Source organism: Hypanus sabinus, chromosome 3 (assembly GCF_030144855.1).
Source record: "Hypanus sabinus isolate sHypSab1 chromosome 3, sHypSab1.hap1, whole genome shotgun sequence".
Lineage (NCBI taxonomy): Eukaryota > Metazoa > Chordata > Chondrichthyes > Myliobatiformes > Dasyatidae > Hypanus > Hypanus sabinus.
Genome location: NC_082708.1, coordinates 117,339,445 through 117,352,736, shown reverse-complemented (window position 1 = coordinate 117,352,736; position 13,292 = coordinate 117,339,445). Strand labels below are relative to the sequence as shown.

The following is a 13,292-nucleotide window of genomic DNA, read 5'->3' as shown; positions in this document are numbered from 1 at the left end:
TGTTTGTGGGTCCTGCAATATTCCAGGCATTATAGAGATGTGGTCTACTGCTATCATTTATTGATATCTTGAGAAATCTAATGAGATTACCAATGTTCTTAAATTAATTATGAACCTGGATAAGAAAGCTAAATACTGTAGACCATAATTGTAGTTCATATTGTCTATCTACTTTATCTTTTCCTCTTTGAGAGCAGTACATAGGTTTAATTTAGTCTTTTGAATGTAGTTTTAGATTTATTTGGTACTTGTATGCTGTTTTGTGTTTAAACAGTGTATGGACAGAAATATTGTTAATTTTCTTGAGGGAGTTGTACGGCTGCTATTTGTTTCAGCGTTTATGAGTGAATCTACTGAGTGTTCTGACCTCATTACCTATCTACTTTTTGACTCTTTGTTCAAGATCTTTATTTTGTTTTATTATTTCCATATTTTGTTCAAGACTTGCACCAGAAATCTTACATATTGATTCAGATTCAAAGTACATTTATGCAGTACACAACCTTGAGATTTGTCTTTTGGTAGGTTTTGCTGTATTAGTTTTTACACTGACTTAGAAGGTAAGTTGCAACTGTTTGCTAAAGATGTTTAAAATATCTTACACTATTTGTTGATATCTTAATGGAATGCTACTATATTAATTTTCAGTTTGAATCAAGCAAATGCTTTCATTGCTGTATTTGGTTAACTAGACAAATTTTAGTTTGAAGTATTTTATTCAAAATAATGATTTAAAATAAAATTAAGCAGAAATATTTAATTATGAAAAATATGCTGTTTTTCTTGCCTGAATAATTGTATTTTGTTTTACAGGCAGCTGCTATTTTCAATTCTGCCTTTGGAAGCTTTCTGGTAAGAATCAAAGTATTTAATGATTGCAATACAAAATTAATTTTGTAATCATAGCTCAATGCTCAGTAGTTTATTATTGTGTTATTTCAAAAGTAAACAAAAGTAGAATTTCTTGGGTGATTTATTTGCGATAGCTATATATCAAAAATTATCTATTTTAAGTTATGGTTAATTTTTAATTTTGCAATTTGTCATAAATTACTCATGAGCAAAATGAAGAATTCCGTGATTTTTAAAAAGTTTTCTTTAATAAGAGTACTTCTAATTCAGAATTTTAGATATCTTTTCTAAGGTACTTTGTTGGTATTCTTGATCTTGAAGTTGACTTTAGCATTGAAATTTGTGTGCCTCTCTGAACTGTGGCTAAATGGATGCTGATGAGACAAAAATATTAGTTTTATCACTGTTTAAATTATTTTTACAGTGTAGTTGCATATATTTTTAAATAGCTGTTAATCTTGACAAGAATGGAATTCTAAAATCTCATTTACTGCTTAACATGTATAAACTGAATTATATTTCAGTTCTCTTGTTACGGTGAACCTTTCCACTACATTTCAAAAGCTTTGTAAATATAGTTTCGGATAGAATATCAATTGGTTATATGATTTATAGGACCTAGTAGAAGCATGAGTTGATAAAGAGAATGTTTTTATGAGGATCATCAAATACTCGTTGAATATAGAAGGATTGACTATGGAAGGATTCATATTTGGACACCAAATAGCATATGGAGGGGAGCAAATAGCATATAGCAGGGGAGGATGATTTAATTTGTCACTGTACTTTGTATATATCTATATTTTTGCTTTCCATGTATATAATGTTGGTAGATCCTTACTCATAGTCAAGACATTTATCATACAAACCTTTATTTAGACTGTTGCCTGTTTGATTACTGTAAAACACAGATTTTGTATCTTCGGGATTATTTTAATGTAGATATCCTATTTTTATTTCATAGATTAACATAATTTACATAAATTCCAGACTTTGTAGTGTCTTTGCATTGTGCCACAGAGAATTGCTCTAAGTTAGAAGCATAATTTCATTATCATCTTTCCTTCATTTTATACATGCTGTTTTACAATAAAAGAGATTGGAGTAAATGATTTGATTTCCCTCCTTGATGTGCAGTAATAATATTTGATGGCAGATCAATTATAGTCTGCTGAATTGCCAGCTAATAAAATCTGCCTTTACTGTTATCATTCCAAATAATGAAAATTTTATACATTTTTTTAGACTTTTCTAACTGCTGTATTTATTGGAATTTGGAGCTCTGTTGTGAATATTACCATAATTTCTAGTTATTTGAGGCAGTGAAAGATGTAAAGAATAAACAGATGAACATCAAGCATTTCAGATAGCACTTTGTCAGTAAAGTTTGCAGAATTTTTAATCTATAATCAGACAAAAAGCATCTTAAAATAAATATTGTTTTTATACCTTAGTTTTAATGATGAGTCTTGATAAAATACATATTTGAAAATTATTGGTTTCATTATTTGTGTTTAAACTGATATTTTTTTCCTCCAAATTTGTGTTAATTAATTATCTACTTCACAAGAGAGTGTTGCCCTGATATCTATATAATTGGGCAGAATGTAAATATAGTAGTCATGTTCATTTTTTGTGCAAATTTGTGACATGAATTGAATTAGTGTGATGGCCAGTAGTTTCAAATTTAATTTTGTTTGAATCAAGTTGATTTTCTTAGGTAATGGATTTTTTTCCTCTTTGAAAATACGTGTTCCAAATAGTAATAAGAATGGACAAGTGATATTTTTAGCTTTGAATTAAGGTTATACTGTAAGGACAAACATATTTAAAATGTTGTATAAATAGTTACGCAAGAGGTATGGAGGGTCCATTTACATTTACAAGATTTGTAAAAAGAATTCCCATTCTTTTTCAGTGTGTGAGCACTGAGTCTTCCTAAGTTCAAAATAGAACTTTGTGAAGATAATTCAACTTGGAATTAAAATGAGTGATGTTTTGCTTGAGAAGACAGAGTAGAATTCTATGATATTTACAAGCTCACAGCAAAGATCCAGTTATTTCTATTTGGAGGAGGGAATATCGCCTGTCTTCATATATTTAATTCTCAACTTCTTTTTCATTTATACATTCTGAAGTTCAGTGCTTATCTCTAATCGGTATCTATCTAATAATGGTTGGGCAACATACTCTTGACAGCTACAATCCCTCTTATTGGGGTCTTCTCACTGTAAGTCAGAGTCAAAGAGATACAGTATGACATTGGTGGCTTTGATAATGATTGATAACTTATGCTATCACATCAGCAAAATGAAAGCCTTTAGGAAGTTCCAAGTTTTGACCATCATCTGAACCATAGAACATTACAGCACAGTAACAGGCCTTTTGGCCCTTCTTGGCTGTGCCTAACCATTTTTCTGCCTGGTCCCACTGACCTGCATCTAGACTAGTGGTCGCGATCGACGGATCGATCTTTGAGACTTTCCCAGTAGATCCCGAAAGAAAATGAAAAATAAATACACAAATACTGTTGAGAGATTGTTTCTGGATTGCGGGGTTTTAGTTCCGTTCTTTCTGCCCAGTGCACATGCGTGTAGCTCCCTTGCACTACACAGTGTACTTCAGTAGTCCCCAACCACTGGGCCGCAAGGAAACAGTATAAGTCAGCTGCACCTTTCCTCATTCCCTGTCAGCCGACTGTTGAATTTGAATGCACGCGAGGCCATCAGTCGCCTAAACGCAGTGATACCCTTGCACCAGGGATCACTGGTTGGCCTCGGGTAATCGGCCGGCGAGAAGTGCCATTGCTACTGGCCTGGAGCACGGACAGATGGGTGACGCCTCTGAATGTATTTACCACACTGAATGTTCGTGGGGAACCCGGTGCTAAAATGTTCGCGGACGACCTAATTCGGGGTCAGGGTTCCGTAAGTAGCAGAGCATCTACTGCACTGTGATCTACTGAAACAAACAAATCCAATAGATCCTACGGGGGGGGGGGTGTCCTTTCGCTCTCTTTGCTCGGTCAGTCGCTCTCTCCGGACTGTGACTGCCGCAGCCTTGGTACGGGGACCTCCAGCCCTTACCTTGTCCTCTCATCCCACCCACGTCCAGCCGCACCTGGCCAAAGCGGCGGGTGGGCGGGAGCTGGAGTTCGGGCTGTCTAGTGAGGCAATGAAGCCCTCAAAACTGCTTCGGTACCTTCAGTCCAAGCACCCTGTACTTAAAGAGAAAACCTGCTGAGTTTTTTCAGCGGAAAAAACATGAGCAAGCGGGACAGCAGCTAAGTGCCGAGAGCCGCTAAAACTAAATTGCGGAATAGACTGGACATAAGGAACCCACATCGAGTATCGCTGTATTCCCGTTGTGTTTAACACCCCTCCCCCTCCCCCGTTGGCTGGTCCGCAAGAATATTGTCAATATTAATATCAGGTCATCTTTTACTCGCTTAGCTATTCACAGTAACAGAAGTTTTGACCCGGGGTGCCCAAACTTTTGCATGCTACTGTATGATCAGTGCTGGTGTTTTAGGCAATTCAATGAATGTGTGATGTTTCCAATATGTTCATCATCTCCAAATAATGACTTGAAATCAATGCTATTAGATCAACAGTTATTAAACTTTTAGTTATCAAGCACGTTGTCCCAGCAAAGAATGGCACATGTACAAAACATTGTAGGAACTCACTGGGTCAGGAGAGAAATGGGTAGTCGACATTTTAGTTTGAAATCTTCATCTGGGTTGGGACATACTTTGTCAGATGCATTTCTATCGTAGCACAGGTAGATGCAAGTTTTCTTGCTTATTCGCCAGGCAGAATAGACATACGAATACTGCTTGTGAATTAGCACCATTATCGTAAATTCCAGTGTATAAGCCGAAAATTTGGCCCTAAATTTTGGTCCTAAAATTAGGGGGTTGGCTTATACAGAGGGTGCCAACTTTGGAAAAACGAATACACAGAAGACTGGTCGTATTTATTGGCTGTTTTTGAGTCAAATTGGTTCCACTGTTGACACATGAATTCTTTGGTTTGTTTAAACTCACATCTCGTGGCTGGAGCACGGACATCAAACCATTGGGGATGACTGCAATGTCCATATTTTCAGTTTTCAGCGCTGCTTTTGTCTCACCTGACAAGTGCGCTTTGAACATGTCCCAGACAAGTAGCGATTTTTCCTTCCTGACACCTTCGGGACGTTGACACCACACCTCCTTAATCCACTTCAAGCAACCCACTTTGTCCGTCCAGCAGCGTTCTTGAACGTAAACAACACCCCACGGGAATTTTTTGAGCAATCTTTGTTTTTTGTTTCAGCACAAGATCATGTCCATTCATAAATCGGGTGCACCAACTTCGCGTAGCTTTGAAATTTTCGCTGACCTCACGGTGTTTTTTGTCCCATTTCAACGTTTGAACTCAAATCATTTCTCTGGTAACAATGTATCCAGACGATCGCTGGTGATTCACTCACTCTAAAAATCTTTCTTCCAGTTCTGGCCACTGGCATGTTTTCCCGCGGTTTGCACATTTCGTCTTTGGCTTTTCCCTCAGCGTGTCCTCTGCCGTTCTCCACTCTCTCTCGTTTACACTAAACTTATTAGCAGTTGTAGAATTATTCATTCCTTTAGCAAAATCAACAACCTTCAGCTTGAAGCCAGCATCATATCGCATTTGTTTTAATCTTTTGTACTTGGTGGTCGCAAACTCAATACTGAGTACATGTAATGGTCTCGCCACCCCGTGTTATGTTTTAACGAGATTACAATGGGCGCTAAATGGTTTCATGGGGGTTACATTTCAGAGGATTCTTTTCCATTGGAAACCTAATCCAAAATTTCTCTCCCTGATTTATTTATTAAGAATTTGCCTATAACACTACAACCCGTAGGCCTGTTTTCTTAACAGGTACTGGTTCACAAAATCTCCAGGGTCCGGATCTGGCAAAGCTGAGTACCGGCATGTGAGATCTTGTGATCTTTTCTGGTTAAATCAAAAACCTCTTCAAAAGGGATCGGCTTATACAAAGGTAACATGAAAAAGTCAATTTTTTAACCTTGAAAATGGGGGGTTGTCTTATACTTCAGGTCGGCTTATAGTTCTGAATATATGGTAATTGGATCCTGAATAAATGACATAAATTATTAAGTGTGAAGAGAATTAAAGAAAGAAAAGTTAAAACTGAAATTAAAAAATTGTTTCCACATTCACTCACCATATTCCCAAGTTCTGAAAATTTCACAGTGGTAGTGAGGGGCAATTGGGAGAAGCAGAGGTCGTCCCTGCATTGCCAACATTCACTTGTTGATATTTTGACCAAAAAAGAAAAAGAAATGCCAAGATCTTTAAAAATGTCCAATTCTAACCACTAAAACCTGATGGGTTTTGATCAAGGCATGACTGCTCAAGCGCGTGGAAGTCAGTGAATTACACCATCACGAAGTTTGAAAGGAGAGCTTTGGTATAACGGGTCAAGGCCAGGTAGGTTATCTGTGAAGAATAGAAACAGGAAGTATGTCTGTGAGGCTGGTGTTCTTTACTGGGTGTCAGATGTGGGAAGTCTGGGAGACTCTCAGCCTCCCGAAAGGCTACATCTGCACCAGGTACATCGAGTTGCAGCTCCTTAGGAACCGGGTGAGGGAACTGGAGCTGCAGCTTGATGACCTTCGTCTGGTCAGGGAAAGTGAGGAGGTGATAGAGAGTAACTATAGGCAAGTATTCATACCGGAGCCTCAGAAGACAGACAAGTGGGTAACAGTCAGGAGAGGGAAGGGCAAGAGGCAGATACGAGAAAGCACCCCTGTGGCTCTCCCCCTTAACAATAAGCACTCCTGTTTGAGTACTGTTGGGGACAACGGCCTACCTGTGGGAAGCAACAGTGGTTGCACCTCTGGCACAGAATCTGGTTCTGTGGCTCAGAAGGGTAGGGAAAGGAGGAAAGCAGCAGTAATTGGGGACTCTATAGTTAGGCGGTCAGACAGGCGATTCTGTGGACACAGGAAAGAAACGTGGATGGTGGTTTGCCTCCCAGGTGACAGGGTCTGGGGTGTTTCTAATCGCATCCATGGTATCCTGAACTGGGAAGGTGAACAGCCAGAGGCTGTGGTACATATTGGTACCAACAACATAAGTAGGAAAAGGGAGGAGGTCCTGAAAACAGACTACAGGGAGTTAGGAAGGAAGTTGAGAAGCAGACTGTCAAAAGTAGTAATCTCGGGATTACTGCCTATGCCACGCAACAGTGAGTATAAGAATAAAGTTAGGTGGAGGATAAATGCGTGGTTGAGGGATTGGAGCAAGGGGAAGTGATTCAGGTTTCTGAATCATTGGGGCCTCTTTTGGGGCAGGCGTGACCTGTACAAAAAGGTTGGGCTGCACTTGAATCTGAGGGGGACCAATATCCTGGCAGGGAGTTTGTTAAGGGTATTGTGGAGAGTTTAAACTAGAATTGCTGGGAGGTGGGAACTGAACTGAAGAGATGGAGGAAGGGGGCTGTAGGCTCACAAATAGAGAAAGCTTGGAGACAGTGTGAGAGGGAGGATAGGCAGGTGATAGAGAAGAGAAGCGCTCAGACTGATGGTTTGAGATGTGTCTATTTTAATGCAAGAAGCATCATGAACAAAGCAGATGAGCTTAGAGCTGTGATGTTGTGGCCATTGCAGAGTCTTGGATGGTTCAGGGGCAGGTAGGGTTACTTAGAGTGTCAGGCTGTAGATGTTTCTGAAAGGATAGGGAGGGAGGTGAAAGAGGTGGGGGCATGGCACTGATGATCAGAGAATGTGTCATGGCTGCAGAAAAAGAGGAAGTCATGGAGAGATTGTCTACTGAGTCTCTGGGTGGAAGTTAGAAATCGGAAGGGATCAATAACTCTACTGGGCATTTTTTATAGACCACCCAGTAGTAACAGGGACATACAGGAGCAGATAGCAAGACAGATCCTAGAAAGGAGTAATAATAACAGGGTTGTCATGGTAGGAGATTTTAATTTCCCAAATATTGATTGGCTTCTCCCTAGAGCAAGGGGTTTAGATGGCGTGGAGTTCATTAGGTGTGTTCAGGAAGCTTTTGTGACACAATATGTAGATATGCCTACAAGTTGAGAGGCTGTACTTGATCTGGTATTGGGAAATGAACCTGGTCAGTTGTCACCTGTGGCAAATGTTCAGGGGATATTTGCGTGGCATTCTACATAGGTACATTCCAATGAGACAGGGAAAAGATGGTAGGGTACAGGGACTGTGGTGTACAAGGCTGTTGGAAATCAAGTTAAGGAGAAAAGAAAAGCTTACAAAAGATTCAAAAACTAGGTAATGATAGAGATGTAGAAGATTATCAGGCTAGGAGGAAGGAGCTTAAGGATGAAATTAGGAGAGCCAGAAGGGGCCATGAGAAGGCCTTGGTGACCAAGATTAAGGAAAACCCCAAGGCATTCTACAGTATGTGAAGAGCAAGAGGATAAGACTTGAAACAATAGGACCACTCAAGTGTGACAGTGGAAAAGTGTGTATGGAACTGGAGGAGATAGCAGAGATACTTAATGAATACTTTGCTTCAGTATTCACTATGGAAAAGGATCTAGGTAATTGTGGGGATGACTTACAGTGGATTGAAAAGCATGAACATATAGACATTAATAAAGAGCATGTGCTAGAGTTTTTGGAAAGCATCAAGTTGGATAAGTCTCCAGGACTGGATGAGCTGTACGCCAGGCTACTGTGACGGGTGAGGGAGGAGATTGCTGAGCCTCTGGCAATGATATTTGCATCATCAGTGGGGATGGGAGAGATTCCGGAGGATGGGAGGGTTGCAGATATTGTACCCTTATTCAAGAAAGGGAGTAGAGATAGCCCAGGAAATTATAAACCAGTGAGTCTTACTTCAGTGGTTGGTATGTTGATGGAAAACATCCTGAGAGGCAGGATTTATGAACACTTGGAGAGGTATAATATGATTAAGAATAATCAGTATGGCTTTGTCAAAGGCATATCATGCCTTACGAGCCTGATTGAATTTTTTGAGGATGTGACTAAACACATTGATGAAGGAAGAGCAGTAAGTGTAGTGTACATGGATTTCAACAAGCTATTTGATAAGGTACCCCATGCAAGGTTTTTTGAGAAAGTAAGGAAGAATGGGATCCAAGGGGACCTTGCTTTGTGGATCCAGAACTGGCTTGCTCACAGAAGGCAAATGTAAAGGGGGTTTCTTCTTTTTTCTTTGTTACTGTGTATGTAATCAAAAGGGCTTCTTTGTTTTATTAACTAGCAGGAATGCTTCTTTGTTGCGTGAGAGTGCTGGAAGCTTGTTTGGGTTAAAATTTACTGATAACGAGAATTGTATTCCTTTGTAAACCAAATGGGGATTAATGTTGTTCATTCGTCTGAGTCTGTAAGCTATTGTTGACGGGCTTTTGGGCAGATCGGCGTGAGGGGGTGAGGGAGAGAGGACGCGATGCTTTAAACGGGGCGAGGAACGGACCTCAAGCAGGGGTCCGAGGCCAGGAGGTACTCTGAGGAGGGGGGATGAAGCTAGATGTGCTTGGTTGACCACTTCAGAGGGTCCTGAGCTGCGAGTCGAGGAGTTAGGAGGGGATCAAATGGTGGCCAGAAGACTTCAGTAATTGAGCTCCAACGGTTGTGCACGAAGTGGTTTGGACTTTGATAAGTTTGGCGCCTTTTCTTTATTTTTTTTCTTCATATATACTGTATCGTTATTAATCATTTAGTTATAGTAACCTTTATAAATTGTACTCATTTAATCGCATATGGTGTACTGTCTGTTTTTGGGTGAGGTGGGGACATCACACAGCATCCACACCAGCTGATTACCCAGTTTGGCGGGGCCAAAGGCTGCTCCCCCTAGACGAGAACGAGCTGAGCGAGCCTGAGGCGACCCAGGGAGTTACACAAAGAATGGTTGTAGATGGGTCATACTCTGCATGAAGGTCAGTGACCAGTGGTGTGCCTCAGGGATCTATTCTGGGACCTCTTCTTTTTGTGATTTTTATAAATGATCTGGATGAGGAAGTGGAGGGTTGGGTTAGTAAATTTGCCGATGACACAAATGTTGGGGGTGTTGTGAATAGTGTGGAGGGCTGTCAGAGGACATTGATAGGATGCAATACTGGGCTGAGAAGTGGCAGATGGAGTTCAACCCAGATAAGTGTGAGGTGGTTCATTTCAGTAGGTCAAATATGACGGCATTATATAGCATTAATGGTAAGACTCTTGGCAGTGTGGAGGATCAGAGGGACCTTGGAGTCCGAGTCCATAGGACACTCAAAGCTGCTGCACAGGTTGACTGTGGTTAAGAAGGCATATGGTGCATTGGCCTTCATCAATCGTGGGATTGAGTTTAAGAGCCAAGAGGTAATGTTACAGCTAGAAAGGACCCTGCTCAGACTCCACTTGGAGTACTGGGATGTAGAAACTATAGAAAGGGTGCAGAGGAGATTTACAAGGATGTTGCCTGGATTGGGGAGGATGCCTAATGAGAATAGGTTGAGTGAACTCGGACTTTTCTCCTTGGAGCGACGGAGGATGAGAGGTGACCTGATAGAGATGTATAAGATGATGAGAGACTTTGATCGTGTGGATAGTCAGAGGCTTTTTTCCAGGACTGAAAAGGCTAACATGAGAGGGCACAGTTTTAAGGTGCTTGGAAGAAGGTACAGAGGGATGAGAGGGGTGAGATTTTTTTATGCAGAGAGTGGTGAATGTGTGGAATGGGCTGCTGGCAATGGTGGTGGAGGTGGGTAGGGTCTTTTAAGAAACTCTTGAATAGGTACATGGAGCTTAGAAAAATATAGGGCTATGGGTAACTTTAGATGTTCGGCACAGCATTGTGGGCCGAAGGGCCTATATTGTGATGTAGGTTTTCTATGTTTCTCTGTCTGAGAACCCTGAACTACTTAAATTTCTGTTTTTTGTTTGCTATACATATCTCCACACTTCCAACTGACAAATTTCGAGCCTCTACCAAAATTTTGCCATTTAATACATGGGATTAATCTTAAGGAAATTTTAGGTGCTTACTTGTTTATGAACAGGAGATTTATCAGTCAGTGCCCAAGCCCTAAAATACACAACACATGACAAAAATCCAGTAACTCAGTGCTCGCCATCTTCCAAACCTTATTTCTATCCCATTTAGTTACTCTTTACTCTTGATGCTCTGGCTATAAATCTGCCAATAAATTGTCTATTACTTAAAAGGAGCAACCAGTGATGTTATTAGTAAAAGATGTGGTAGCCAGGAGACATGCTGAAAGGCTGAGCAAAAGGTCTATGGTCTATGATAGGACTTGATCCATACTGCTGCATCCTGAGACTTGAGGCTCTTTGCAACACCAGGTCTGATGGTGTACCTTGCACTGGAAAAGCACTAGATCTAGCATCAGGGACCACAAATAAGATGACTAGTGATCTTGTTTGACCCGCGTCCAGAGCCACATCTGTATGCAATTCTACACCTGGACGTATTTTATTGTTGGGAATGGGACTGTCACAACAGAGTGTTAGGTTCAGTTATGTGGCAATATAACACTACGATACAGTACTGCTGGAAGTCTAGTATTGTGAGTCTGGCATACTGAAAAGAACCACTGAAGGTTGACCACATGTTGACCAATGTGAGAACAATTAAAGAAGCAATGAGGGGTTATTGAGAAGGCAGCAACTAGAACAGCAACTGAGGAAAATTGTTTATAAAAATAACTGAAATTATCATTATCAATATGTTTCTCATGTCTAATCTTTGTAAGTGATTTAGGTAATAAATGTAGCAATACCTGTTGTTTTTTTTTTAATGTGCATCACTGCCTTAACCTGTCCTTTGTACCTGAAAGTTAATTTGTGCTGTTATTCAGTGAGAGGTTCAATATACTTCTGGGCTGGCAACACCAAAGATTTTGTGTGGGAGAGTGCATTGAGTTGGTTGGTGGGGAAAGATAAAGAGTGATGAAGTCAGAATTAGGATCCGAATCAGGTTTAATGTGACTGATACATGTGAAATTTGTTGTTTTGCGGCAGCAGTACAAGCAAAACAAAACAAATTATGTTACAATAAAAAATATATATATTAAATAAGTAATGCAAAAAGAGAGCAAAAATGCTGAGATACATTAAGCAACCGGAAAATTTAGAAATCAGGATATTTTGGTACCCTGATTGCTCTTGGAAAGAGTTTTGAATGGCCATCAAAAGAAGTTAACAGATTGACTGGGAGGAAATGGTTTGAATTAGATGTCACTTTGATATTGGCTCAGACTGAAATTGAGTTTCTAGGAGTGGTAAAGGCTAAACAGTGATTTCATGAAAATTATGCTGTCACAAAACAGAAAATTGAAATTTTCTTCACTTCAAACAAGGAAATCTTTATTAGCTTGTTGCAGCCTACTTCAGACAAAGCTTGGTGCATGATCTAACTGATGGTGCAGGTGATTGTCTTGGACACTTTTGTTGTAATTGCAAGTCCCTGTTGGACATTAGTAATGAAGAATACTACGAGTCTGATTCATTGGTTCATTGGCGAGACTGATGGCAGGCAGCTGTATGACCTCAGTTCTGGAGCGGACCAGACTCTCATTTATGCCTAGGGATCACCTGCTGTGGCCACTGAGGAGAGAAACCTGGAGCTGGCTGTGTGCTGCTGGATTCTGTGCTGGGTTGGGCACTGCCCACTCCTGCCAGTGCTGCCCTCCAGTTTTTGATTGATGGGAAAACAAGCTGGATTGCGTTTGCCTGTGACTGCTGGATGAGGAACTGCTGCTGGCTGTTCTTGTAGAAACATGGCTTCAGGACAATATCCATGCACCATCAATCTACAGGTCATGAAACAGGGACTCAGGATATATATTTTTCTTTGTAACTTTGTTTTTCTGCTATCATAATTGCATGTTCTGTGCTGCGTATGACTGTTGGTACTGTGTTTTGCAACTTGGCCCCAAAGAAGTGGTGCTTTCTGTGGCTGTATTTATGGATATGGTTAAATGACGTTTAAACTTGAGCTTGAACTTGAATAACATGTATACTCTTTGTAAACTGTTGGGGGAATAACGTACTAGGGGAAGCCCACAGCAATCAGGTCTCTGGCACTAAGTCTGTGGCTCTGAAAGGAAAGTGGGGGAAGAAGAGGAATACAGGCATGATAGAGGATTCCACAGAGGAGCAGACAGGAGATTCTGTGGACATGAAACATCCTATGGTATGTTGCCTCACAGGTACCAGGATCAGGGACATCTTAGATCAGGTCCACAGCATTCTTCAGAGTGAGTGTTAGCAGCAAGAAGTTGTGGTGATTATTGGTACCAATGATATAGGTAGCAAAAGGCATGAGGTCCTGAAGAGAAAATATTGGGAGTTAGGTAGAAAGCTGAAATGCAGGATCTCAAGGATAGTAACCTCTGGATTGCTGCCTGTGCCATGCACCAATGAGGAC

General features: G+C 40.5%; 1 protein-coding gene across 6 annotated transcripts in view; it reads left to right on the top strand.

Annotated features, from left to right (window-relative positions):
- The window catches only part of slc10a7 (solute carrier family 10 member 7), a 221,658-nt gene that overhangs the window by 77,309 nt on the left and 131,057 nt on the right, over nt 1-13,292 (top strand). For all 6 annotated transcript variants that reach the window (XR_009511279.1, XR_009511280.1, XM_059965004.1 and 3 more), the window contains exon 5: nt 814-852. Coding sequence is in view for 4 of the 6 variants with exons in the window: in XM_059965004.1 (XP_059820987.1) it covers nt 814-852 (39 nt within the window). In the remaining 2 variants the exon portion in view is untranslated. The remainder of the gene's footprint in view (nt 1-813; nt 853-13,292) is intronic.